The sequence below is a fragment of the Rhinolophus ferrumequinum genome, chromosome 8, assembly GCF_004115265.2.
Source record: "Rhinolophus ferrumequinum isolate MPI-CBG mRhiFer1 chromosome 8, mRhiFer1_v1.p, whole genome shotgun sequence".
In the NCBI taxonomy this organism is placed as follows: Eukaryota; Metazoa; Chordata; class Mammalia; order Chiroptera; family Rhinolophidae; genus Rhinolophus; species Rhinolophus ferrumequinum.
This window is the reverse complement of record NC_046291.1, coordinates 92,857,832-92,884,189: the sequence shown is the minus strand read 5'-3', so window position 1 is coordinate 92,884,189 and position 26,358 is coordinate 92,857,832. Positions and strand designations below refer to the sequence as shown.

The 26,358-nt window shown below is 49.8% G+C and overlaps 1 protein-coding gene across 2 annotated transcripts in view; it reads left to right on the top strand.

The window, feature by feature from the left end:
* The first annotated feature begins 3,863 nt into the window (after positions 1 to 3,863).
* Positions 3,864 to 26,358, top strand: part of GYPC (glycophorin C (Gerbich blood group)) — a 44,099-nt gene continuing 21,604 nt past the window's right edge. Inside the window, exon 1 of one of the 2 annotated variants that reach the window (XM_033112882.1) lies at positions 3,864 to 4,336. Coding sequence is in view for 1 of the 2 variants with exons in the window: in XM_033112883.1 (XP_032968774.1) it covers positions 4,300 to 4,336 (37 nt within the window). In the remaining variant the exon portion in view is untranslated. The remainder of the gene's footprint in view (positions 4,337 to 26,358) is intronic. The other variant, XM_033112883.1, reaches the window with a different exon arrangement.

Below are 26,358 nucleotides of genomic sequence, written 5' to 3'. Positions count from 1 at the left end.
GCATCAATTACTTTGATGAAGGTCAAAACTTTTAATTAGAAATTTTAGAGAACCAAGTAAAATGTACCCACCTCACCCTGTAAGAACTCACAGCCAGGAGACAGAGACTGCAACAGGGACTCCAAGCCTCCTCCCAAGAAGGGGGCAGCACTGAGTGTGTTAGTTTGGGGTGGGGATAAAAGCAGGCAGGGGCACCCTCCCATGGGGAGCTCCTGCCCTATGTAGTGCTGGAAAGGAGGAGGAAGTTCCCCTCCCGGACTCCATCACACCCACTCACACCTTGGAGGGCTCCGCAGCTGACATCAGCAGTCGTGACCTACAGGCAACACACAGCCTGCCAGAACACAGTCCCAATCCTGGCTGCACTACCTTGGACAAGTTCTTGTCACTGCTGCCAATCTCAGTTTCCTCACCTTTCAAATGGGCCCTTGACAATATCCTCTCTGAGGGTATTTATGGGAATTAAATGAGATAACAGTTTTATTGTTACAAGATATACAAGGTCTGAAAATGAAGTTCACGAACTTGCCATCATGTGCTTCATTGGCAGCACTGTACAAACAGCACGGCAAGGTTTCCTAACCTTGGTCTATCAGTGTCTCACAGGTGTGTTCACGTCGACGTGTGGAGGTGTCTTGCTGAGTGGCGTTCATTATTGTTGATACCGTGTTTTTGCGTGCCATCGTGAGAATGTCTGAGCTTAAATTAGAGCAACGAACAAACATGAAATTCCTTGTTAAATTTGGCAAGAGTGGAAGTGAAATCAGAGACATGTTAGTCCCAGTTAATGGGGATAATGCCATGAAGAAAACGGCAGCATACAAATGGATTAAACGTTTTTCTGAGGGGAGATAACAAGTCACTGATGAAGAGATCAGCACGGTCAGTAACAAGCAGAACTGACAAAACCACTGCAAAAATTCATCGAAAAGTGTGTGAAAATCATCGGCTGACTGTGAGAAGCACAGCAGACCAAATAAACATCAATAGAGAAACAGGAAAATCTTAACTGAAAATCTTGGCATGAGAAAGGTGTGTGCAAAAATGGTCCTGAAGGAGCTAACGAATGAACAAATGCAAAGGAGAGCCGAAGTTTTCCAGGACTTTTTGGAGAGGCAAGACGATGTTTTGGGCCGTGTTTTCACTGTTGATGAAAAATGGGTGTACCAATACGACCCTGAAACAAAGAGTCAAAGTGCACAATGGAAGTCAATCAATTCTCTATGACTAAAAACATTCCACCAGTCCAAATCAGGAGTCAAAACAATGTTGTTAAACTTTTTTGATACCAGAGGGATTATTCATTATGAATTTGTACTCACTGGACAAACAGTTAACCAAGTTTACTATTTGGAAGTGCTGAAAAGGCTGAATGAAAAAGTTAGGTGAAATTACCTGAAGTTTTCTCCAACAATTCATGGCTTTTGCATCATGACAATACACTAGCTCATAGGACACTGTCTGTGAGGGAGTTTTTAGCCAGTAAACAAATAACTGTATTGGAACACACTCTCTACTCACCTGCTCTGGCCCCCAATGTGTTCCTTCTTTACCTGAAGGTAAAGGAAATATTGAAAGAAAGACATTTTGATGGTATTCAGGACATCAAGGGTAATACGATGACAGCTCTGATGGACATTCCAGAGAAAGAGTTCCAAAATTGCTTTGAAGGGTGGACTAGGTCCTGGAGTTGGAGCACAGCTTCCCATGGTGAGTACTTGGAAGGTGAGTGTAGTGATATTCAGCAATGAGGTATGTAGCACTTTTTCTAGGATGAGTTCACTAACTTAATTGGCAGACTTCGTTGTTGAGTTCTTTCTAATCCATTAATAAATATCCAACACATAAACACACTAATAGGACATTTCTGTGACTTAATATCAGATAAACAGAATCTAATTTTTCATATAATTATTTTACCTTCTTAAAATAGCCCTCATTTCTTTAAAATTAGACACTTCTTCCATGGTTAATCTTCTAAAATATATCAAATGTTTCCCTGCTAGCTAAATGACTACTCATTATTAAACATTATTTACCTTCCTTTCAGAATGGCCTGGGGTTCTTACTGTAAACCAGGGGTGCCCCTGGTGGGGAGGGGACCATATTATGATGTCATTAACTCCAATGTGCTGGGTAAGACATTGTATTATGTCATTAATTATTAGCTATCCAATGTGTTACTAACAACAACCTAATTTTGCAGATTGCTCCAACTTCATAGATGAAAAAACAGAGCCTCAGAGAAGTTAAGTAAAATGCTGAAAGCTACCTAGCTGGAACACAGTGAAGACGCAAACCCAGATGGAACCCCAACGCCTTGGCTCCTTGACTGCCCTGGCACCGTCACACCCTCCTCTCATGGCCAGAGCCCTGATGCTTTGGTGTATAATAAATGCTACTTTGCTCTTATATCTGACCTTTATAGTTTGTCAAGCTTTCTACCCTGACTGTTTAGTTAGTTCCTTAATGCGTTTTTTGGCTTGCTCTCTATAAGGAATTCTTGTTATGTTGTGGTGCTTTTAACCTGTCCTAGTCCGAGAAATTAAATAAGCAAATGTCTTATGATTATGTCTAAAGGCCAGTGGGCTGTAATTGAGTCTCTGAGAAGTCCTCCTGTAAGTGAGGTATGACGACCCGTGGACTTGTTCTTTGGTCACCTGGAGGGTCTTTCAGCTTTCTTCCAGCTCCCAACTGCATTGCAGATAACTGAAGTTGTTTAATTTATGAACTCTGACACAAGGGATACAGACCTATATGTACTACAGACCTATATGTATTACAGACCTATGTGTATTATGTATTTGTATATGTGTTTGTACTCGTATATGTATTTGTAATACAGACCTATATGTATTACAAAACAAAACGTTAAACTGTTAGAGTAACTATTAGTAGCTTCTATTAAATGGCTTTCCTGCCCACTGTTATTTTAGAGATGTTGCCTGTGTAAAACTCTGGAATGTGTTCTTGTCTCCACGTTATAGACAAGGAAATCAAGACTCAAAAGTGTCCACACCTGGCCAAAGACATTCTGCAAGTAGTTTACTTGAAGTCAACATGTACATGGCCAGTATGAAAGTTTTACTAAAGACTTCCAAGCAATGTGAGGTTCTTCATCATTGAACTAAAGAGAATTATGAAACTTTCCTGTGTCGCACAGGCAGCCCTAATAATGAGTGATGCCTGGAATGGGTCCAGCCAGTGTGGAGCTGGCAGGGCGGCTGCATCACACACCTCCAGGGGGCAGCCTCTTACTCTATTCAGTGTGGATTCTACTGCCATCTGTATACACTATGTGCAGACAGCTAGCACGGTGCCCTGGGACTGCAACAAAGCAGCCTTATTGGGAGAAAGGAAGGGGGTGGGGGGTGGTTCGGGCAATAGAAAGCCCCACAGGGAGAATCAGTCCTCAGATTTGGCAAGTAAAGGGTGTCTCCTGGGGCTGCGATTTAATACAAAGGTGAAGTGGTCTCAGCTCCCTGCCTTTCTGGGGGTGGGGGTTATAAGGCTACATTTAACACAACATTCCTTGCGGGGATGTGGGTAGACTCCGTTTAAATAACCAGAGTGTCAAAATAAAAGTCCAGTGTTTAGTTGTCTAAGTAAAGTGAATTCTCCAGAAACTCCACTATGTCTGGAAGCCTCAGACAAAAGTGATCCAAATAAATCGCACGGCCTTTGTCCAGAAATCCTTTTTTCTAAGAATCTTTCCCAAACATTAGCCCATGAATCTGGACAGCGCCCCTGAGGGGCCAGCAAGGGAGGAACTCTTCTCAGGCCACAAATGCCCTGGACTCTGAGAGGCCACACCACTTGAGTGGCAGAGCAGCCAGCCAAGATTCAAACGCAGGTCTGTCCCTACTTGGTCACCGTCCCAGACACTGCCTGTGCAGGCCTTCATGTCACATCTGGGAGTTTTTCAGTCTTATACACAGGGGAATTCTCAACCACAACCTCTGTATCTGGTAACTACAGATGGACGCAGAAACATTAGTTAGAAAAATGTGATTCTTGCGCAGGAAAGTTGGAGCACGGAAGAGTTCAGATGTGGGCGGGTGTGTGTTTAAAAAAAAAAAAAAAGGGTGGAACCCCCACCACCAGCAGCCAAGTCTGCAGAAAAAAATAAATGAAGTCTGCCTATCTGGGGCCGGAGCCCCTCCCCTAGGCCCGCGCGGAGGAGTGTGACCCAGGGGCCTCTTCCTCCCGCCGGTGAGGGTCAGGAGCAGGCCCGTGTGACCCTCGCAGAGATCCGCCGGCCCCTCGGCCCCTGCTCGGCCGCGCCGGGCACCGTTGGCGATGAGCAGCCCCAACCCAACGCCGCCAACCACCCACCGTGAGTACCAAGCGCGGGGAGGGATCCGCGGGGCCCGGGTCCAACTCCAGGGCCGGACAAACAGGGATGCAGGGGCCGAGCCGCGGCCAAGGACACGGGGCTGTGGCTGTGTCCTGCTTCTGTGGATGAAGTGCCCGCGGGGCTCAAGCCATGACACCGGTGCTGTCCCAGGGCTCGCGGTGCCTCGGTTGGGCGGGGTCCCCTTCTGGCGGCGGGAGGGACCCTGCGCCCCCTCCGCTGACCCTGGTGCGCGGGGCTCCGCGCGCTGTGCCAGACCCTGGAGCGCAGGATGTGCCTGGAGAGGCCTGAAGGCGCTCCCGCCTCGCGTCTGCTCGCTGTTTCTTTGCGTGCTGGTCGGGAAGTGTCTGTGGCAAGAACTTTCTCCTAAGAATACATAAAGGACCTACAACTAGGAGGAGAGGCAGAGCGTTAAGCAGCCCAGAAAGAACTTGACAAGCTGTTTCCAGGCCGCCTGGGCAGGGAGGACAGGGCGCATTCGGAGAAAACTCCGGGTCCACTCCACCCTCCCTGTACTTGCTCTCACGTCCTGTCTGGTGTGGGACGGGACACACCGATGATCGGTGAAGGGAGCGCTCGCCTTGACCATTGGGGCTTTGTAATTCCTCAAGGCCTGTTTTCTTTCTTTTCGAAAGTTTTATTGCTGACAGGAAATCCCACACCCTGAGAGAGGCGTTGCGAGTATATTCAGAAATATTGCTGCCCTCCCTCCACCACCCTTTTTCTGCCATTGGGCTTTGCAATCAAAACCTAAACTTTTACTTTAAAAAAATAAGGAATATATATCCCTCTTTCCCCCAGCCTAGGCAAAGTCACTAGAAACCGGGAGGAGACAGTTTAAGTCTATAATGTAATCCCGTTAAGTAATTAATATGGTAATAATATGGGTATGGGAGACACCCACTGGTTTTAAAATCTAGGTGGTCATGAGGCCTTGGGAGTGAGCTGGAGCATGGATGAGCATGGCGAGGTCTCTGTGTACTGTGTGCCTCTGTGTGCACTGGGCTCAGCTGGGTCTGGGTATGCACAGGCTGGCGTCACAGAGTGAGGACATCACTGCTTGCTCTGGGCTCATGGGTGCCACTTACTAGCCAAAGACCTGAGGCAAGCCAGCCTCGCTTAGCTGCAGTTTCATCATCCAAACTGGGAACAAGAGGATATTCCTCTCTGGTTGTGAGAATTCAGTGTGTATAAATGGTTCAGCACAGACGTGGACACATACTAAGTGCTAGATAAATGTCAGACATCTTTGTTCATTTTCCATGGGATTGTGGATCTGTGAGTTCATGTGTGTTAATGTTTTTACATGTGTGTATCTGTGTGTATGAGTCAAGACACTCGTGAGCTCGTGTGTGGTGTGTGTATAGGGCCAGGGTTGAGGGGACGGAGCTGCTGCAGTCACTCTAATTCGGGCACTGAGGAGGGGCAGACCTGCAGCCATCCTCAGTCTGGAGAGGCCTGCTTGCCAGCCCCAGAGCCTTGCCACTGCCCCCTCCCCCAGCAGTTCTCTAGGATTCAAGTTTCAGACCTTGACCAATGACTGCAAGCACCGCCCTTCTGGAACTAATGGGGATGCAGTCCTTATTTGCATACCATTCCAGATGACCCTTAGGACTTGATTTATGGCAGGATCTCTGCTGCGGGAGAACCCTGGGGCCTGTTTGTGGCTGCTAACTCAGGCAGGATGTGTCAGTTTACAGAGGTGTTCCTCAGAACCAGAGGGTAGAGTGGAGAGGACCTGCTGCACCCTTGAGGCCAGGCCTGCCCTACCCTGCTGGGCTCAGCCGACTCCCATAAGCCCTAATGCCACAGTTTTTGCGAATGAGTCATGCAGAAATCCATTGCCTTGCCCTTGGATAGAAGAGGTCAATGCTCAGTGAGGAGATGGCTAAGTTTGGGAGCTTTATATAGAATTTGCCACCTCTGACAGAGCAGATAGGATCGCATCAAGTGCCAAATGAAATTCCATCTCAGCCATTGCCCAGCCTCTCCAGATATCAGTGGAGTAGGGAATCATAGCATCTGGGCTTTCCAAGGTTGCCATGCTGGACAGTTATTTCTGGGGACTCGCAGTACGCCCTGGGAAAGAGGCCTGTGTATCTGCAGTGGGAGCACATCAGCCCATCTACCACGTGTAGGAAGAGGACCCTCACCAGCCGGGGCGGGGTGGGGAGAGGTTGGCAAGTCAAGTCTGTTTGCCTCTTTGGGTGGCAGATGGCCTTCTGAAGCCCCAACCAAAACACCTTCTTAGAGACTGAGTGAACACAATGGGCCCAACAAGCACAGGCTGAAAACAAATTTTAACAATGAATGAAGAGTTAATAATAGGAAAGAGGAAGACACCTTCTGCCCATGTCGAGGGCAGTTACTTTATTGATCTATGAGAACCCTCCTAGAAGTATTGTATGCATATACAATTACTTTTATTTTACAAAATGAAACTTATTCTATGTATTCTACTTCATCTTGTTTTTTTCTTAAGAATATATCTTAAAGAGTATAAGCTATTACTATAGGTAGAGTAACTCCCCATTCTCAGGGCTGCATACCGTGTTTCCCTGAAAATAAGACCTAACCGGAAGATAAGCCCTAGCATGGTTTTTCAGGATGACATCCCCTGAACATAAGCTCTAATGCATCTTTTGGAGCAACAATTATTATGAGACCTGGTCTTATTTTTGGTAGTATGGATTATGTGAATACGTGAATGAATTGGTTATTTTCTTTAACCAATGCCTTCCTCGAATGGACATTTAGGTTGTATACAGTCTTTATTTAATTTTTTTCTAACCAGACACAGTGCTGTCATGACAGCCCTTGTACGTAGAGTTTTTACATGCATGTATTGTATACTTTTAGGATAAATCCCCCCTCTCCTCAGAATTTAACTTCTGGGACAGAGTGTGTGCATTTGAAATGTTAATAGATACTGAAAAATTGCCCACTAACAGGTCACACGATTTCTAACACGCGCCAATGGAAGTTACCATTTTCCCACATCCTCACACTGTGCAGGGGTGAAGGGGTGTTGTTTTTATATTGGCCAATCTGATGAGTAAAACATGTTGCAACTTTTGAGTGTGTCTCTATTATTACAAATGAGGTTGTGCAGATTTTCAGACCTCCAGCAGATAGTATTTCTGTTTCTGGAAGAACCTCCTTAGGGCCTTTGCCCATTTCCTGTCAGGTCCCTGCCCCCAATGAGGAAACATGCCCCAGAAATGAATGCCCATCCCTCCCTCATGACACGCTAGAGGCAGAGCCGGGACCAGAGTCCTGCACGTGTGGTGGAGTCAGTTCTGGGTCTGATCCCACCTCCGACACTTACAGGCTTTGGGGAGTACACAATGCCTCAGGGCCTCAGTTTTCTCATCTGTACGTGGGAGTAATAAAGCTAGTTCACAGGAATCACGTGATGAACAAGAGAATAAAGGTTTGGCACCATGCCCAGCAGTAGTGGTATCTGTGGCTGTTATTAACAGACTTTATCAGCGCAAACCTGGCCTCCAGGTGCTGGTAATCCCCTAGTCTCCCTTGCAGACAGCTGCTGTTTTGTTTTTGATAATGTAACAACAATGACAGCAGCAGCTCCTATGTGGCAAGCCTGTGGTGGGCCTTGAATGGGCCGTTGTTCACAGCCTGGTCTCACAAGCAGTTTCTTACCTGCTCTCAGGGTTATGCCCTCCCAGGGCTCCCAAGTAGTAAGGCCACAGCCAGGCTGCAGACGCCAGAGCCACAAAGGCCGAGCTGAGGGGGGTATGTGGGCCTGCTCTCCGTGTGTACCAGGTGTCGCATTCTGCGGCCCTCTCACCATGGGAGCTGTGCCTGGGAAATCACAGCTGTAGCTTTGCACACAGAGGGACTGCATGTCACACAGACACTCAGAACCTACCAGACAACCCCATGGCTTTTCAGCCAGGCCTGTGGTCCAGCCTTGGTCTGCCACTGCCTGCCATCACTCCCTTTTCTGTGGGCAGCCCAAAGCCACGCTGGGCCAGCTGCACCCTGCCTTCCGCAGCTGGCCCAGGCTGCCCCTGGAGCCTCCTCTCTTGGCCCCGCCTCACATCCCACCACTCTCCAGCTTCACTTTCACCGCCTGCTTCACGACCGCCTGCTTCACAACCCCTGGACTCTCTGGATACCTCCTCCCCCACTTACACACATGCACACACGTGCACTGTCCGTCTGGTTCATGCCTGCTTATCACTTTAGGCGTAGTTTATGCACTCCCACCTCCTTGGGCCCTCCCGACACTAGAAAACCACCCATTGGGGCCCTTGGAACACTTTCCAGCCCTGACAGATTCCTGGATCTGGCCCCTTCTCAGAATTCTGACCTCTCAAGGGTCTCCATGACCACCACCACCCCGTCCCTCCCGTCCCCCCGCTTGGGGGCTGGCACAGAGAGATGCTCAGGGAGTAACTCAGAAATAAAGGGATGGCTGCACCAACGACCCAAAGTCCGATGCTCCCAGGCCTGTATCCATTCCAAGTGCCAAAGTGACACTAAAAATCATGCACTCAGTAGCTCTTCATCCGGAACTTGGCATATATATATGGATGTCAGTAAATAATAAATTAAAATACACAGAAAGTTCAAACCAAAACAGATTCTAGAAACACAACTGACGGGCCCTGGCAGTCAGCACCTAGCTCTCCTTCCCACCCAACGTTGAGTCCCGTTTCATATTCTCCCTCCTTCCCCTTCCCTCCCTGCCCGCCTCACCACCCCCATCTTTGCCTAGGGTTTTCTTCAGATCCTTACGTAATCTGAACTTCGAAGGGACTGCTGGCTCCTGCCCTTAGTTATTATAAATTATAACTGTGATACATTCTTCCAGAACAAATGTTAGTGTGCAAATCTTAGCCTGGCAGATACTGACAAGAGCTTGTTTCCTCTGGTGCCCAGGGAGCTGGGTCCAGCACAGGTGGTAGGTTCAGCAGGGTCCTTAGGACTCCCCCTCAGCCACCCTTGCAGCAATAGACAGCCTGCGTGGTTATCGCCACCTCACTGATCAGCCACTGGGTTTGGGTGGACAGGCCTGCCCTACCGGGTGGACAGAGGCTGAGCAGAACCTGCTGCCACCTGCCCGGCTCTGAAGCCCTGCCCTTCCTCTGGCCGGACGTCTTCATCAGCTCTCATTAATGACTCTTGAAGATGGACAAATTGCAGGAGGCTCAATGTGGACAACTCTGAGAGGTAAAACTCCAAAGGATCCAGTCATGGGGGTTGAGAGGGCTCCACAGTATTGTGAGATTTACCTCTTGGAACTTGACCATGTTCCCACAATACATATCAGAGAAACCAGCTTTCAGCAGGAGCTGGGGAAAGGAACCATTTGCACTTACACCAGAGCAGCTGTTCCTAACAAGTGCTGCACTCAGGGAAACTAGTTAGCCAGAGCCTAAGCTGCTGGGGTATGGTATTACCAGAGCCTAACAGACCTGGGGAAAAGAGAAACACCCAACACCAAATACCCAACACCTGTACCCATCTGTCCTACCTAAGGGAGAGACGAAAACTGAGAAGCACTTGTGAAGCGCACAGTCCGGAGGCACATGCTCACTAAAGACAGAGAGAGAACTAACTGATCCCGGGGCTGTGGAGTGCGTCCCCTCCCCCACCCTCCACCACATCACAGCAGCTCCTTTCACCCAAGGCATCATCTCTGGCTGTCAGAAAACTTTCAAGGCATACCTAAAGCAAACAGCACGATGTGAAGAGACAGAGCAAGCCTCAGAACCAGACATGGCAGGGATGTTGGGATCATGGGACAGAATTTAAAACAAGTATGATGAGTAACCCTTTGTGACACCGTTATATTCTCTCTTGTTTCTGTTTCTCTAGCAAACTCCTAGAAGTTAAAGCCATACCTCCCTTCTCTTACTGCCAGAACGTTGTGGCCAAATACTGTATGGGGCTCAGAGGACACACCCCCTGACCCCTGCCAGGTGTCTGAAGGAAGCTGGGACTTCAGGCCATTTGAGAGGGGTGAGCCCTTGGGCAAGGCTGCCCGGTGAGCTCATTGCACCTGTCACATCCTGGTGGAGGCGTTTTATTTCTACTTTGAGTGTGGCCTACTGACTGGCACATCACTTGCAGAGAGCACAGCTAGGACCCCTCGCCCCCCTTCTCCTGCATGCAGTGCACGTTTTTATGAGGCTTTAACTGTGCAGCTGCCTGCTGACCCCAGCGCTGCCATGTTTCCCCCTTGGACCCTGGAAAGGAGAATCTTCACATTTTGTCGGTAGCTGTGGGCACATGCATTCTCAGCAGAGCCTTAAAGAGAAGGAAATTATGGTTTGCCAGATCTAAACCAGATAAAGCACCCATGTCTGCCTTTTGTGTTGGGCCTTTTGTGTTGGGCCCCAGTCTGTGGCTTCTGTGTTCACTGGGCAGAAAAGTCTACTGACTCTGAAATGGCACTTTCTCTTAAGATGCTCGTCCAACACTCTCTTTAGAACCTTACACACAGCCTTTAGCAAGTAGAGACTTCAAGTTCAGGTTCCTCTTTCTGTATTTTTTGAGCCATTTAGCCCAGATACACTTTGCATCAATTTGTGAGTAATAAGGAGGTTAGAATACCAGCTTTAGAGTTCAAGGATTTGGGTTTGCACATGGACCCGCTCTGACCTGGCTGTGGCCTTGAACACATTGCCTGGCCTCTCTGCCTCTCAGGTCATCATCCAGGACAGGGCTGGCTCCATGGTGGTGCAACTTTTGCCGTCACGCCGAGCCCCACCCTCAGAGGGCCCCACATTCATTAGGTTTAATGCTGTGCTGTTGTCATCTTAAAATTCTTAAGTTTTGAACAAGGGGCCCCACATTTTCATTTTGCACTGGGCCCCACAAATTCTATAGCTAGTCGTGGCTGGGTCATTGGGAATAATAATTATTTCTCCCTCAGGGTTTGCTCTCAGGGTTAAATGTATTATAATAGATAAAGTTCTTAGCAGAGTCCTGGCACATATTCATCACTGCTGCTCACTGAGTCTTGAGTGTGTCCTAAATTAGTGCCAGCTCCCTGCCGCTGCCCAGCTCCTCCTCGTTCCAAGGTCTTATCTCTGCCCATTTGCCGCCGAAAATAGTACCCAAGGACAGGATGGCACAGTCTGCCCAGGTCCTGGAGCCCTGTCAAGGCCCTCTGACCCAGTAGGGGAGCCATCCTGCAAAGCTGGGAAGCTGTTCCCTCCTGAGCTACGAGAGCTGCCTCCCACACACCTGCCCCTTCATGTTTCTATCAGAGTGGGCGCAATATGTGGAGAGCAGCCTAGAAAACACAGTTTCCTTACATAATACTCTGGGAAGGCCATCCTTGCTTCCCCAGCCTCACCTGAATGAACACCAGCCCCATAGCAAAAGGGGTTTCACTGTTTCATTCTCCATGAGGAAGAAAAGGCTTTTTAAAAACACTGAATGAATGAGAAGTTCCAACCTGTAGACAAAGCCTGACCTACAGAGAGAGCGCTGTGGGTCCCAGACTCACCTGCATCCCGCCCCCATTCCAGTGTGAGACCGCCCTGCCTCGGAGTTCCCCTTGGCCCAGCCCACTGATGTCTGCCCATCCAGTGCCCCTTATGTACCCTAACCTGTGCATTTGTGGGGCCCCCTTCCCTTCCCGCCTGGCCCTCACGTGCTCGATCTTTCAACGTCTTCTCTCACAGTCACAGCTTTCTTTTCCTTGGTGCTGTCATTGACCGAGTTCACTGCAGGGAACTCAGGGCTCTGTAATACTGGGCCCTCTTTCTCCTGGGAGGGTTCCTTCCCCCTCTTCCAGGCCTGCACCCATGCCTGAGCTCCTTTCGGGAACTTGGGCCATGCCTCCTGTGACTATGCCCTGGGACTGACTTGTCATTTGCATTGCTGTCCTTAAGTTCGTCTATTAGTGAATTAATTTCAGCTATGACTGGAAAACTGGAGTACTCCTTTTTCTTTTCTTTTTTTGTTAATTTCACAATCTCTCTTTTTTTTCCCCCTCCTTTTCTACAAATTCTCTAAATTACCCTGACCCACTCTCCTCTTTTGGTTATTCTGTTGCTGACTCAAAGCTTCATTTTGAATAAGTTATCTCATTTCACCCCTAGCAGCCCTGAGGGAGGTATTTTTATCTCCATTTTGCATGTGATGATACTGAAACTTGAGAGGCAACGTGACTTGCTGAGAGCTACAGCTGAGCCCTCATGCTCATGTCACAGACTGAGGGTTTTTCTAGGAAGGGCTCAGCCAAGCTCGACTTGCACATTGGGCACAGTGCTTTTAGGGACCCACAAAAGCGTCGGCTTCTTTTAAACACCAAAGGAAAAAAATGAACTTTTAAGACTAAACGTTACATTTGTCTTTACACCAATGCCACTATAAAAAACAATTTGTAAAGGAGAAGGGACCCATGAAGTCCCCACTGTGGCCCTGTCTCAGCCCGTCCAAGGCTAAGGGCTGGTACCTGCTGGTCCCTGCACTGCCAGCCTCCCACCCGACTGCTGTGTTCTAGGTGCTCTGACACGCCTCTGCTTGGCTGCCCTACCTCACATCCTCACCCTGCTCCCCTGGCAGGACCCTGGGCTGGGCAGCTGCAGTGGCTGCCTCTGTGCCTGCCTTCACCTCTGCTCTCGGGAGATGTACAGAATCAAAAGTAAATGCTTGAGGATACCCAAGACTCACTCTGCCTGTCTCTACCTCTATTTCTATCTCTAGCACTCTCTTATTCGCTTAGCTTTTTAAGCCAGGACGTTAGGCTGCGCTTCACTTGACAGTAAGTTTTCTTTGCCCTGTTTCATTACTCCCGAGACAATTCTTATTCCTTGTAGAATTATACATAAAGACCAGGAGGAAGGATGTAGGAAGATTCTCTCTAGAGCAGGGTGACTTTCTGATACTCGTGGAACAGCCAGGTGACAGCTGAGAGGTCGCTCAGGGAAAGATCTAGGCGGAGATAAAGATGGGGACCTCAGTATAAAGAGGGCCAACCCGGGGAGGCGCCCACAAGGAGCCATGAAGAACCTGGCTGGGGTCGCACTGCTCACTCAGGACGGGGGCAGAGGCTATGATGTGGGTTTTCGCACAGGTACAAAGAGGCAGGAGGTGAATAGAACTTGGGAGGGCCCGCTCTGTGTTACTCCACACCCGGGAGGATGTACATGGTACTTCGCTTAACCTGAAGGTGTCACATGGATGTGATTATTAATGCCAGTTTAGAAACACGGAGAGTGAGGGTCAAAGAGGACATTTCCTAAGCCTCACTGTGTATCACTGGCACTGTCCAGCCTTGAGCCAGGTATGTCCCTCTACCTGAGACTTGGCAGCCGTCATGTTGGGAAGGGCTTGCCCATATGTCCCTTTGCCTGTGTGCCCAGCTCCAGGCAGCCCTGAGGTCACTCATCCCCCCGCCTGAGAAGAAAAGGCCCTTCTTTATCCACCCGACCCTGGGCCACTTGTGCTGGCTCTGCCTTCTCTGCCCGCCCCCACCTGGTGGCCTAGCAGCTGGTAATAAAATGCTCATGGTGGCCCACAAGGGCACAGCTGTGACTGTGTGAGTCCTGCCAGCCATGGCCAACCCACACATAGGTCCCACTCTCCCCGGCCAGTGGGCAGCTGCCTTCAGGTTCACCACAAGGGCACTGGGAGAGAATAATGCCCCCACCAACTCCTGGAATGCCTCCACCACAGGGCCTCCCCTGAGCTGAAAGCCTTGTCTTTTGTTGAAACTTCACAAGCTGTGGGACCATCACTGCGTTGTGTGTTATACTCTGCTAAGCACTTTCAAATCGGTTTTGTTTCTTCATTCAAGGGGTCTTACTCTCCCTCTTTGACAGGGAAGTAAAGTGAAGTTCAGAGAAGTTACAGGACTTGTAAGAATTCACACAGCCAGGTGTAAGAGATGGAGCAAGGCTGGGACGCAGGTCTGCTACCTATTGGAGTGCACTGCTTGTGTCACAGAAACTCATTCATCAAATTCTTAAGCAGGGGACAGGATAGGGGGTGATGCTGAGGTGGTGGGACTGCATAGTCACTGAAAGGAAGGAACCGATGCTCAGCCTACTTTACGCTGTGCCTTGCCCTCCCTCCCTGCCCTCCACACACACACACACACACACACACACACACACGCACACACATGCTTCTTAGCACCTCCTTGCATTTCTCAGTGACAGACTGGTGTCACCCCATGTTCAAGCAGAGCAGCGTTCTCTCGGGCGTCAGGTCCTACGGACCAGAGATAACAGGAAACACAAGGAGGAGCTGCTGCCTACGGCATCTCTGGTCTTGGGCATGCTTTTAGAACTTGCTTCTACACCATCATTTTTCAGGCACCGGTCCCATCTGTGCCTTAGTGTAGAATGGCTATTGGCACTGTGTTCTGCTTCTTAAAGCCGCTCTGTCTGTGACCTTAGGTCAGTGTGTTGTTCAGGCCAGACCCCTTTAACCCACGTGGCAGACAGGGGCACACAGTTTGGGATCATTCAGTAAGGTCGTTTGGGTTATTTGGGGGCTGCGTTCAGCGTCGCCTCTCCCATGCCTTCCCTACTGAACCCACCCCAAGTTTTTAACAAAGACACCAATCTAGTAACAAGTCTATTAGTAAAGGCAACCGTCCCTCTGGCAGGTTATCTGTGCAGCAGCACAATCACGTACCACTAGTTAAATTCTGCGCCAGTTTCCAGATGTGACCCTTAAAGATGCCCCTCTTCACACCCAGCCTGTTATTACATGACCTGGGGTCCTTTATAAGTCCTAAGTCTTCAGGGAACCCTTGGGTAGCAGGTGACACAAGCCATTTCTTTCCATTTCTGGTCTCTTCAGTCCAGTGTGCCACCTCTGGATCTCCACGACCAAGCCTGATGCACTTTGATTTTAATCCAGTGAGCACCTTCTTTGTGCTAGGCCACACAGCAGACACGGGGACACACCTTGTCTTCAAAGGGTCTTCAGCCTCCAGGGGCGGCGGGGTAAAACCCGAGAACATCAGTGGGCAAAGGTAGTCAAAACACCCTCAGAGCCACTGGGCCCTCCAGGCCAGTGACCACACCTGGCTCAGATGCAGGTAACAGTGCTGGCGCCTCTGCAATGAAGGCCATGTATCCCTGAACCTCCGAAAGAAGTGCCTTCCCACCTAGGGTCCCCACCCCGAAAACTATACACAAGAAACGGTCACAGCCACAAATTTCCACTGCAGTTATCTTCATCAGAAATGACATTTCTACAAAATAAATTTGTAGCTGAGGTCTGAAAATACGAAAGGTAAAACCTGCTGTGATACAGTTGTGCTGGAGGTGAGAGGTCTGGTGACCGCACCCGAGTGTCCCTTTGGATGGTTCACTCTTAAGTGGACATCTCTGGACGCTGAAGGCTTTATGTAGCCAAGTTTGCAAACTTCTGGCGCCTTCCAGAATGGTTAGCTGATGCCCAATCACTATTTGTTTTATGTCACTGGTGGTACTATGGGGCTTGGATCGCAGAGGATCCTTCCACACTAGACATTTCCATCACATGAAGCCATCAAATGCTCTCACTATGGTGAAATGTTTGCCTACAGCCAGACCGCAGTGTACATACAGCTGTCAATCACTTTACCAATTAATTCCGTAAGAAAAGTTCTTATCAAACTTAGAGAATACTCAGACTCCGTGAAGAAAGTCTGAAAAGTTGGAAAGGAAACTGAAAGGAAAATTCTATTATGAAGCCAGTTTATCCACAAGTGTTTCCTAACCACCATATACACCCTGGTTCATCAATAGAAACACGTAGTGTTACAGTGCACCCATCCTGTCTGCTGTCCTAGGGACTGAGAAGCGAAGTATACAACAAGATCCCTCCCTCAGAGCATTGTTGGGCTCATGGGGCAGCAAGATACACACCATGACAGCAACAAAAGAAAGCATCCAGGCCTCCTAGTGAGAAATTTCTTATCCAGTGATTTCAGGTTTCACACTGAATCGCCTGTGTGTTGTTGTGATGATTCACTGAAACAGCTAAATGGATATCCAGATGTTTAAAGAATAACTTCAGGTAATATCACCTGCCAAATGTAAATCGATAACTATATTAGCTAATATTGATAGCTAATATTATTAAATTATGGTAATTTCTCCTCAACTAGATATAGTTTTATCTTGTAGAACTAAGATTTTGTGCTGAAGAAGTTATCTACCAGTGATCAGTGCTGCTTGCCAAGAATATCCTAACTCTGGAGAATGACCTAATTAGAGACAAGATGCAAGGACGTGAAAATAAAAGTACACCATTACATGTACACCATTACAACGGGCTGGCCTGTCACTTGTGCCAAGGAAATGTTATCCAGTAGCAGTCATTCATCATTACCTATCCTCCCTGCCTGTGAGGTGTGTCTGCAGGTCTTACCTTCCATCTTTAGGACACAGGACTCGGTTGTGAGCAGCAAGGCTATGATTTGAACTCAGGTGGTCCAACCCCTTAGCCATCTTTGAACCCCTGCACACCCCCACCTTTCATACACATAGGAGCTGGGAAGGTTCGAAGGAAAAAGTTTCCTTTCATAGGAGCATTGAGAGAAAAATTGGTTCAAATGGGCTTTTTAACTACATTTATTTATTTATGCCAGGCTTTGGTAGTTACCCCTAGGTTATTTCCTATTTAAGAATGGTGGAGCTTCTGAAAAGACCTTGTGGAGCATGCTATTTTAAAACAACTCATTTGAGTGAAGTAATGTTTGTTACTCACTAAGAAAACAAACAATGCTGGAGAAAGTCAAAATAGATCTTTGAGGACGCTAGTGAAAGGCAGGTAAGACCCATGGTTTTCCTTCACAGCTCAGACACCCTATGAGGCTGTGTTTCCCAGTCAGGGGCACTTCTGGACCACGTACTTCCTCGGCTTTGATCTCCGCCACCCAACTCTTCACTGTCCTTGAATCCCTCTGTTTCTAGGGTGGTGCTTTTAATAAAAGCTGCCTCTGAGGCTGTATACCCCGGAGGCACAATTATCTGAGTTCCTGGCTGTTTCTTGCCTTCTTCATCCCTTGGCTGTGAGAACAGAGGCTTACTGTCTGGGAGGATAAAAGGCTGACCTCTCACTGCCCTGCCTCCTGCCCCCAGGTCCTGGTGGTTCTTTGAGCTCCCATGAGTGGGGCCCTCCCTCAGGAGAAATGAGCACAGGGTGGCATTCTCCTCAGCCTCAGTTCATGATGTCTTTTCTGAGCCAACAACCTTCATTCGGGGACCCTTGTCTGCTGCAGAATGCTGCCCAGATCTCCTCCAGCCTCCTTGGACCAAACCCATAGGATAGCCGGGCGGTGGCCATCTGGATAGGCCATTGGTCCTGTTTGGGACCCGGCATCCCAGAGTTCAGGATTCCCTGGAGAATCCCTGTGACAGGGCCTTACCCATCAGTGTGGTCGGCCACAGAAGTCAAAGGGTCCCAGGCCACAGCCCTCACCAGCAGAGATGACCTCGACCCTGCACAAGGTTTAAGTCAGAGGCAAGACTCACGCAGGCTACCTCATCAGCTACTGCGTTGATTCTACCAGCGAGGGTGACCTAGATATAGGGATTTCACCCACGTTGGCCTCCACAACCTGGTACCTGTGTCCTCATCACCTCCCTGTCGGGTGTTCAAAGCGCAGTGAGCCCCGGGTGCAGTCAGGCTCTGTGACCCATAGCCGGTGGCCACTGCCGTGGAGAGTGTACCTGCGTTCTAACACCTGAGCACCACGTGGGTTGGAAGTATAGGCTTCAGGTATGACAGACCTGTACTGAAGGTGCATATAGGCCACTCAGGGCTCGGACTCCTTGGGCACCTTACATGAGGAAGGTGTAGGTGAAGGCCAAGGCGTAGCATGGGGCAAGCCGCAGCAAATATTAGCCTGAAAGGGACGAGAGAGACTCAGTGACACGGAGACTTAAACCAGGGCCTGCAAACTAAGGCCCACGGGTCCAATTCAGCCTGTGGCCTGCTTTTATAAATAAAGTTTTACTGGAACACAGATGCACCCATTTGTTTACATGTGTCCGTGGCTATTTTCATGCAATAATCTCCGGGTTATAACAGAAACCATATGGCCAACAAAGCCTAAACTACTTGCCACGTGGCCTTTTACCAAAAAATCTTTGCCGGACTTCTGACTTAAACCAACAAGAGAATCTCTCGTGGCTTAACTTCTGGGCCTAGAGCCCACCTGGCTCCCATCGCACCTCTCTCTGGGGACACCACAGCTGCAGGATGGACAAGCGTGGAAGAAAGAACTTAGCTGAAGTCAGGAACCAGACAGCAGCCAGTGAGGCCCACTCAGCCAGTCCTGGCTAACTGGGGCATGCATGAAGCACCTGGCTTCCGTTACCTGGTCTGCCCAGGCTGCCAAAGGAAGGGTCCCTCTTGTAGTCTCTTCTCTTGCCTTCATATCACTCCCTCTATAAATACAGTCTGCTTCCCAGCAGACAAGCTTCACCTCAACAGGGCAGGTGCAGGAAGAACGGCCACACACACATCAGACTGGCTCTCACTGGACCTGCAGCTGGAGAGCCAGCCAGCTCACCCCCGCCTTCAGAGAGCAGCGCTTCTCACCCAGGGCCCAGGCCGGGAGGTGTGCACTGCACCTCACCTACTGAGACCTCCCTGTCTTCTTAGGTTTGGAAATGGAGATTCCAAACCTAGGAAGGAAGTGTGTCCACAGTTCACCAGTTATAAAATGGTGGGTTCTGAGTTCAACTGTGATCTTCCTGCATCTACAGGGAGACGTTCCTGTTCTTTGCCTCTGCCACCGGCACCAGCAAGCTTGTAGCCCAGGAGTCACAGTCCATGCACATGTATTGAGTATCTACTGTGCGTCAGGCCCTGGCTGAGGCCCTGGGGATGTGACATGGACAAACCAGCAGCAGTCCAAAGTGGAGTTCACATTCTGGTGGGGATGGACAGATGGACACAAGATGCGTGGGTAGAGTGCTCCGTTGTCAGATGGTGCTAAGTGCTGTGGAAGATAGTCGAGCCAGGAAAGGAGATAGAGAAGGCCAAGGGGTGAGAGGGGGTGTCATTTAAAGAGCATGGCCAGAGAAGTCCGTGGGGGAGGTGATATTTGAGAAAGACCTAAATGAAACCAGGGAGCAAACACGGGGATATCTGAGAGAAGAGCGAGGAGGCAGAGCATAGCAAGTGTAAAGACCCTGAGGCGGGAGCAGGCCTGGCCTAATCAGGAATACCCAGGAGGCCAGTGTGGCTGGGAGAGAAGGGCGGGGAGTAGAAACTAGGAGATGAAATCAAACAGGTGAGGTGGCAGAGAGACAATGGAACGATCTGCCAGCACCTGCTGTAGCTGCTGGAAGTCCACCATGTTCCTGAGTCCTGGGGCCTCCAAGCCCACTGCTAGAATGCTAGAATGAGGCTCATGACCCTGAGAGAAGAGCCCTTCGGCATCTTAGCTAATTCTCTAGCAAGGGGCTAAGAGCAGGGCCCTGGGCCAGAGTGCCTTGTGGTGGGAGCTGAGAGGGAAGGACGAGGATGGTGGAAGACGCCTGAGGAGTGCCTGCAATGCAGGGGTTGGGGCAGGAAGGACTTCGTCAAGGGCCCAGTTTGTTCTCAGTGGTGTGAGAACTAAAAGCAGCCTTCGTTGTGTGTACACACACATGCACGCACACCAGCTTTCACAAGGCCCTCTGACATTGCTAGCTGTACCTTCTGGGTGAAGCTTTTCTGCAGGACAGGGCCGGGCTCTCCAGGGAATGCGTGTGAGTGCAGGACCCAGTCTCCAACACCTGCCGTCCACAGGCCCCTCAAGGAGCAGCTAGGAGTGTGACTGAGGACACATGAGAAGCCCTCCGAGGGCCAGAGGGATGTGCACTGATGCCTCACTGGTGTTCTGGGCCCATGTGAGGCGGGTGCCAGCCCAGCAGAGAGCCCGGAGCAGTGTCCTTCCCCACCAGGGTGCAGAGGTTGGCCCAGTGGTGTGGAGAAGAGAACATGGAAAGGGTGTGGAGAAGGTTGGTCTTGGCTTGCAAGCTGCCACCTGCCAGAGAAGGGATGTCCCCACACCACGCTCAGCTTCACCCAGTCTTCCCTGGCAGAAGAAAGCACAGCACAGAAATACAGGCTCCCCTCAAAATTAGAGGTGAAGAGACCAGCTCAGGCTCCTAGAGCTCAGGTTAGACCCCAGGATGCCACCACCTCAGTCTGTCCCCCACCCACCTGTCAGAGGTGACAATTGAGAGGACTTGCCCCGCCCTGGGGGAAGTCCAGTGAGCAGTCAGGTCCATCAGACTGAGGGTGTTGGGAGGGTGTTTTCACCTGCTCTACAGGTATTTGCACGCCATTCTGCGTAGTGTGATGAGCAGCCTTGGGGAAGACCAGTCAGGAGACCAAAAGCACTTAAGCATGGCATAGCAGGTCATACTGAGGCCTCCTCCCCTTAGGTAATGTGACCCCAGGGTGAGAATCCAGTTGCTACTTGAGTGACTGACTTCTCACCTCCTCTCGATGGCGCTGGCGCTGGCGCTGCGGAAGCTTGGCCACCTGCCCATCTGTGTGTACTTGGAGTCACTCGCATTCACACTTCTTATCTCTGTCCGTCCTCACCACAGGCTGGTGCAGGGGAGAGCAGAGGGGTGGAGAGGGCGTTGGCATTTACTGAGCTCTCTCTGTGCCATGGCGCCAGGGGGACTCCCGGGCCCCCAGAAGGAGTGTGCTATTTTACACCTGCTGAGAAGAGAGTCTGGGCCCTCATACAGCTGGGTGTCTGTCCTCAGTGTCCCCGGGAAAGGTATGACTAACCGTCCCTAGGCCACACCAACAGCAAATGGCAGCTCCAGCTCTTTAATTCAGGAGTCACCTGTAGGCAGACAGTGTCCTCTCAATGGTGCCATGTGTTTTGTGTGCTACAGCTTGAAGGTGACAAATGGCTTCAGGCTTAAGCACTGCCTGCCCCCATCCCCAACACACGCGCACACACGCACGCACGCACGCACGCCGAGGAGATCTGAATGTCGGTGCCCTTAGAGAACCAGCCATTGATTTCCGCTCAGGCCTCTGTGAGCTTCAACCCCACATTTGTGGGTCCCACTCCCCGAGGGGGTGCGTGGGGTGCCTTGTCCTGGGCCCTGTCTGCAGCAGCTGCGTACAGATCTTTGCCTCAGGCAGTTGGCCAGTTTGTCTGTGTCTACGTGCAAGGGCATTATTCTGCAGGGGGCCTTTTTCCCTCCCTTTCATTCACACTGATGGAAATGGCTCCTTCACCCAGGCTTGCCTCTGATAAGACTCCCAGCGGTAGAGAAAACAGAGCTCAGCCGCTTATCAGGCAGTTACAGGGGAGCCTGGGGCCCACACTGGGCCAGCCTGGTGCTGATAACGTGGGCCTGGGCCCAGCCACTCACCAGCTGCTTTCTCAGACCTGTCTGCAGGGCCCACCCCTAGAAATAGAGGCAGTGAGGTCCAGGGAGCTTCTTTGCTTTGTTAGACACCAAAGCAGACTTCCGGTGACCACAGGCAATAGGACCTTATGGGGAACAATTGGGGACAAAGATTTGGCAAGGAGGGTGGATGGAGACAGCAACTCTAGAGAGGCCGTAGGGATCCAAACATGGCAGTGGGAGCTGTGCCTCCCACATGTGTCAGGACTAGGTGTGTGGTTTGAGCCCGCTCAAAATTTCCTGTGAGACAGGTACTACTGCTCCCATCTTATGGGTAGGACACTGAGACTAGGAAAGAGAAGGTGCCGGGTGTTTTGTCTAATGTGTGATCAGGTTTGAAGCCAGGTTTGCTGGCCTCAAGAGCTCAGCTGCCTTCCTCCCTCCTGGGAGGTTTGATTGGAAGGAGACCAAAGAGCTCACCACCGCCCCACCTGTACCCCCACACTACACGTACCCCATATGAAAACAGAAATTCTCCGTTCAAAAGTTAACTTCTTTTCCCTTAAGCTTGCGTCACTGTTAAACTTCCTGTCTTTATGGTAGGATAGATTGGGTTAGTAGGCTGTGTTTGAGCAAGTGTCTTGGCCTCTCTGACCTTAGTTGTCAAGTCTGTAAAGCGGGCTGGCCGTCTCTGCCTCAGAGCCGCTGTGCCCAGTGCCCCTGGGAACCACCGGACTCCACAGGTGGAGAGCCCATCACCACTGCTTGCCCCCAGGACTCCATCCCCTGTTCAGCCGCACCCTGGGAGGCAGGGAAGGGCCAGACATGGCAGTGGGGCATCAGTGGACCCTTGGGTCCAGGTCTGGATTTGAATCCTGGCTCTGTCCTTGGCAAGCGATGTTATCTCTGAGTCTGAATCTTTTCCTGTACAAAGAGGGGATGGAAGTGACTGCTGGCAAGGCTGTTTAGGGATTTCAACCAATGGGAGGTATGACGGACTTGTAGCTGTCCCACGAGAGCAGGTTTTGGTGAGAAGCATCATCAGAGTGATAAGATTCAGGGGAAGCCTGAGACAGAGCGACCCATAAAAAGCAGCCAGAGTGAGCCCAGTGACTTCCTGGAGGCCCTCTGCCCAATGTCTCATGCATATAGATTCATACAGAGCCCAAGGGCCCTCTAGACAAGGACAAGACAGCAGCCTTCCACACAGGGCAGGGCAGGAGGGTATGGGGGCACCGGGGCCCAGTGACTGGAACCTGCCCTGGAAGGTGCTGCCACACAGGAGGTGGCCCGCAGGCTGGGTGCGGAGGAGTGAGGCCTGCCTTCAGAAGACCTGCGGGAGACCAAAGCAGCTCCTCAGAGCAGATAGACATTACAGGACAGGCTGGCAGCACGGCCAGGAGGAGCAGCTCCTCACTCAAATACCCAGCAGCGCTGTGCAGGTGCTCTACCTGAGATGGAGACTGAGCTCCAGGCCTGCGATTTCAACTGAAATATTGAGAAATGAGCCTCTCCCAGACATCAAGGCTGACAAACGCCAGAGAAAGGGCAGTCTGAGGGGCAGGACAGGAGCGCCAGCCAGGATGGCTGCCCAGGTGAGCTGGTGTCAGGGAAGCAGGAGGGAAGCTTCTCAAATCCCTTCCCTGGAATCAGTCAGAGCATCACTGGTCATCATTAGCGTCACAAGACTAGTGTATGTAACAGTTCTCTGAAGTGTGGGGAGATGAATGCGGGAGGTGGTTTTTACTGCCTAGCATCTGATAGGTGCTCAAGCCAGTGGGGTTTAGCAATGCCTGCTTTCATAACTACTGGTCTGGATCTTTCCTGCTGCATTTCACTGAACTGCTGAGAGGAGCTTTCGTGCAGTTAGCTTTTGGTGACCACCTACTGTGTGCTGGCCAACTTGCAAAATGCTGGGACATCAGGAGGAAGATGCCACCGTCTTCCCTGCATCCTGATGTGTTTGATGAGTCTGTACACAGTGACAGGAGGTCACTACTTCTGGGAGGTCAGAACAGACATGCCCTGTGGGTGGAGCTGGACCAGTGTGGATTGATGTGTGGACATTGACCAGGCAGGCCAGGAGTGGGCATTTCAGCAGAAGGAACAGCATGAGCCAGCACCCAGGGATGTAAAATAGAATCAGAGTCCGTGTGACCTCCAAGGGGCTCCCATAGGACAGGCGGGATGTGGATGTGCGAGATGGTAATGTGGGATTCTGGCTGGCTGTGCCTGTGGCTTTGGTTCAGGCCCCGAAGACCCCAGTGCTGTCCTCTGGGTGTGTCCCCTCCAAGAAACTCTCAGTTTATCTTGTGAGTTGACAAAAGAACTGAACAGTCTGTGGAGCTGCCATGCAATTTTTGGGACATAATGATACTTAAAAAAAAATGGTGCTTATCTGAAATTGAATTATAACTGGAGTCCTGCATTTTATCTGGCACCCCTAGGAGGATGGGACCTGGGCATGTGTGTTTTTGAAAGGGTACCATGTGATTCTAACGTACAGCCAGAGCTGAGAGTCATGAGCTAGAGGCTCCTGCTGCGGCAGCGAGCGAGTCCACCCACCAAGTCCCACACCAGGCCCCAGCTGCAAAGACTTCTACAGAGATGGAACATTCCTAGTCTTAAAAAGCCTCCCCAGGGAAGCTTTTGAGATTTCCTTCTCACTCATCCTTTCTATCCATCTCACGAATACCTCCTCCAATGATTAAAAACCTATTTTTTTAATGTAAATTTTAAAATCTGAAACACATCTTAGTTTTTCAATAATTTAAAAATTACTTTAAATAATTGTGTAATTGTGGAAGTAATTCAATACCCGGACATATTCAAATACAAAATAATAGATCATTATTCATAACCCTCCTGTCCCTTCCATCACACCGATGTCTCCTTCATCAACTTGAACTTCAAGTTCTCTAACCCTGACGTCCCCGGCCTTGTGGGTGTGCCTTCCTGGACCGCCCCCCTCACACCCATACCTCCATCTCTCAGTCCTGTTGGTCTCTCGTTGTGTCGTGCTGACCCTTTCTTGGGAGCTCCCAAGTGTTCTTACGAACGTGGAGGAGAGAAGCCTCTCCTTTACTTCATCCCCGTGTCATTTCAGAATTTCTAAAGAATCCCTCTTTCTGTGATCTCTCACTGCTCATTGATCACAAGGGAAGACCCAGCTTCTCTAACCTGATCTTGAAGACTCTTCATTGCCCATTACTCACCAAGCAGATTAATAATAAAGCTTACTAGTGATATTGAATGTCGTAGTGTCAGTAGAAGAAGTCATACGACAAGGAAAAGGAAGAGAGGAGAATAAACTCAAGATATGTGCTGGATTTAGTCATTCACCTTTTTTGTTGTTCTTCCTTCTCCTAAAACTGTAGCTTTTACACTTCCCCAAACACAATTCAAAATAGTTATTTGAAAGGTGTGAAATAAAAAAAAACTGCATTTGTTTCAATATAAAATCATTCATATTAAAAAGAAAATTATTTGAAATCTGTTAGACCATCTGGCTTATCCAGAAGTCCTTAATCCCAATCATTCAAACAGACCCAACCCTACAGCTGGCAAGTGTCTTTTTTGCTAACTGTTTTCACTGTTACTTGGTTTGCTTAAGAAGTTAGCACACCAGTCTGACAGAATGGAAAATCGTGTTTGTACTTACCCTTCTCCCAATAAGGCTATGAGTTAGATTTCAAACCCACTTTTGAAGTGCTGAGGTCACTGAGCAGATGGGCAAAGCATCCGTTTGCACTGAGTGCTCTTAAGAGCAGGGTAAGCCGTTTCACCATCGCTGTGGCCATTAAACACCAACCAGTTATCAGACTTGAACCATGCCACCTACAGAATCCTGAGGTGAAAAAGTCTAAGTTTGTTGGCTTTCTTTGATTAGTCTCCAGGGCATTTATCACTTTCTATGAAAGAAACATTTAATTTAGATGACAGTTGATTTGTGTCATGGGATTTCAACCAATGGAAGGAAGAGCTATGTATGTGTTTATGGTTTCTTTGCTTTTGAAATATTAATGTTGGAGAAGATTCAATCACAAGACCTGAACTGGGGGGCTGGGGAGACGGAGCAGCAGCGTGCCAGGGTGATGGATTGGGACATGCTATAGAGTATCTCCATGGGCCGGGAAAATAGGGGAGGCTGGGGTGGAGTGGTGGTGGGGCGGAGGGAGTGAAGAGAAACAGCTTTTCCTCCCTAAGCGCAAAGACAGCACAGGGGCTTGAACCAGGAGCAGGCAACTTCCTGGCTCTGTTGCCTAATGCGAAATTAGGTGAATCAGTGACTTCCTGAAGCCCCTTTCCTGTCCTGATACCCAGAGGACAGAGGAGGTCTAACAACACAGAGGGAAGTACTCAGGAAGCCCAGCTGTTCCAGAAGATAAACAAACACTCCCTGCCCCCCAAAGTCACAGGAACTGGCCCCCTGCACCTCTGCACCAGGAATCCTGCATCCAGGGGCTGTGTGTGTGTGTGTGTGTGTGTGTGTGTGTGTGTGTGGTAGTGTATGGAGTGTGTATGTGTGTAGTGTATGGTGTGTGAGGTGTGCAGTGTGTGTGGTGTATGTGTGTGTGAGTGGTCTGGGGGGGTGTTTGTGGTCTGTGTGGTGTGTGTGTTGTGTTTGTGGCATGTGTGTGTATGAGTGGTTTGGGGGGGTGTCTGTGGTATGTGTGGTGTGGGGGGGTATGTGGAGAG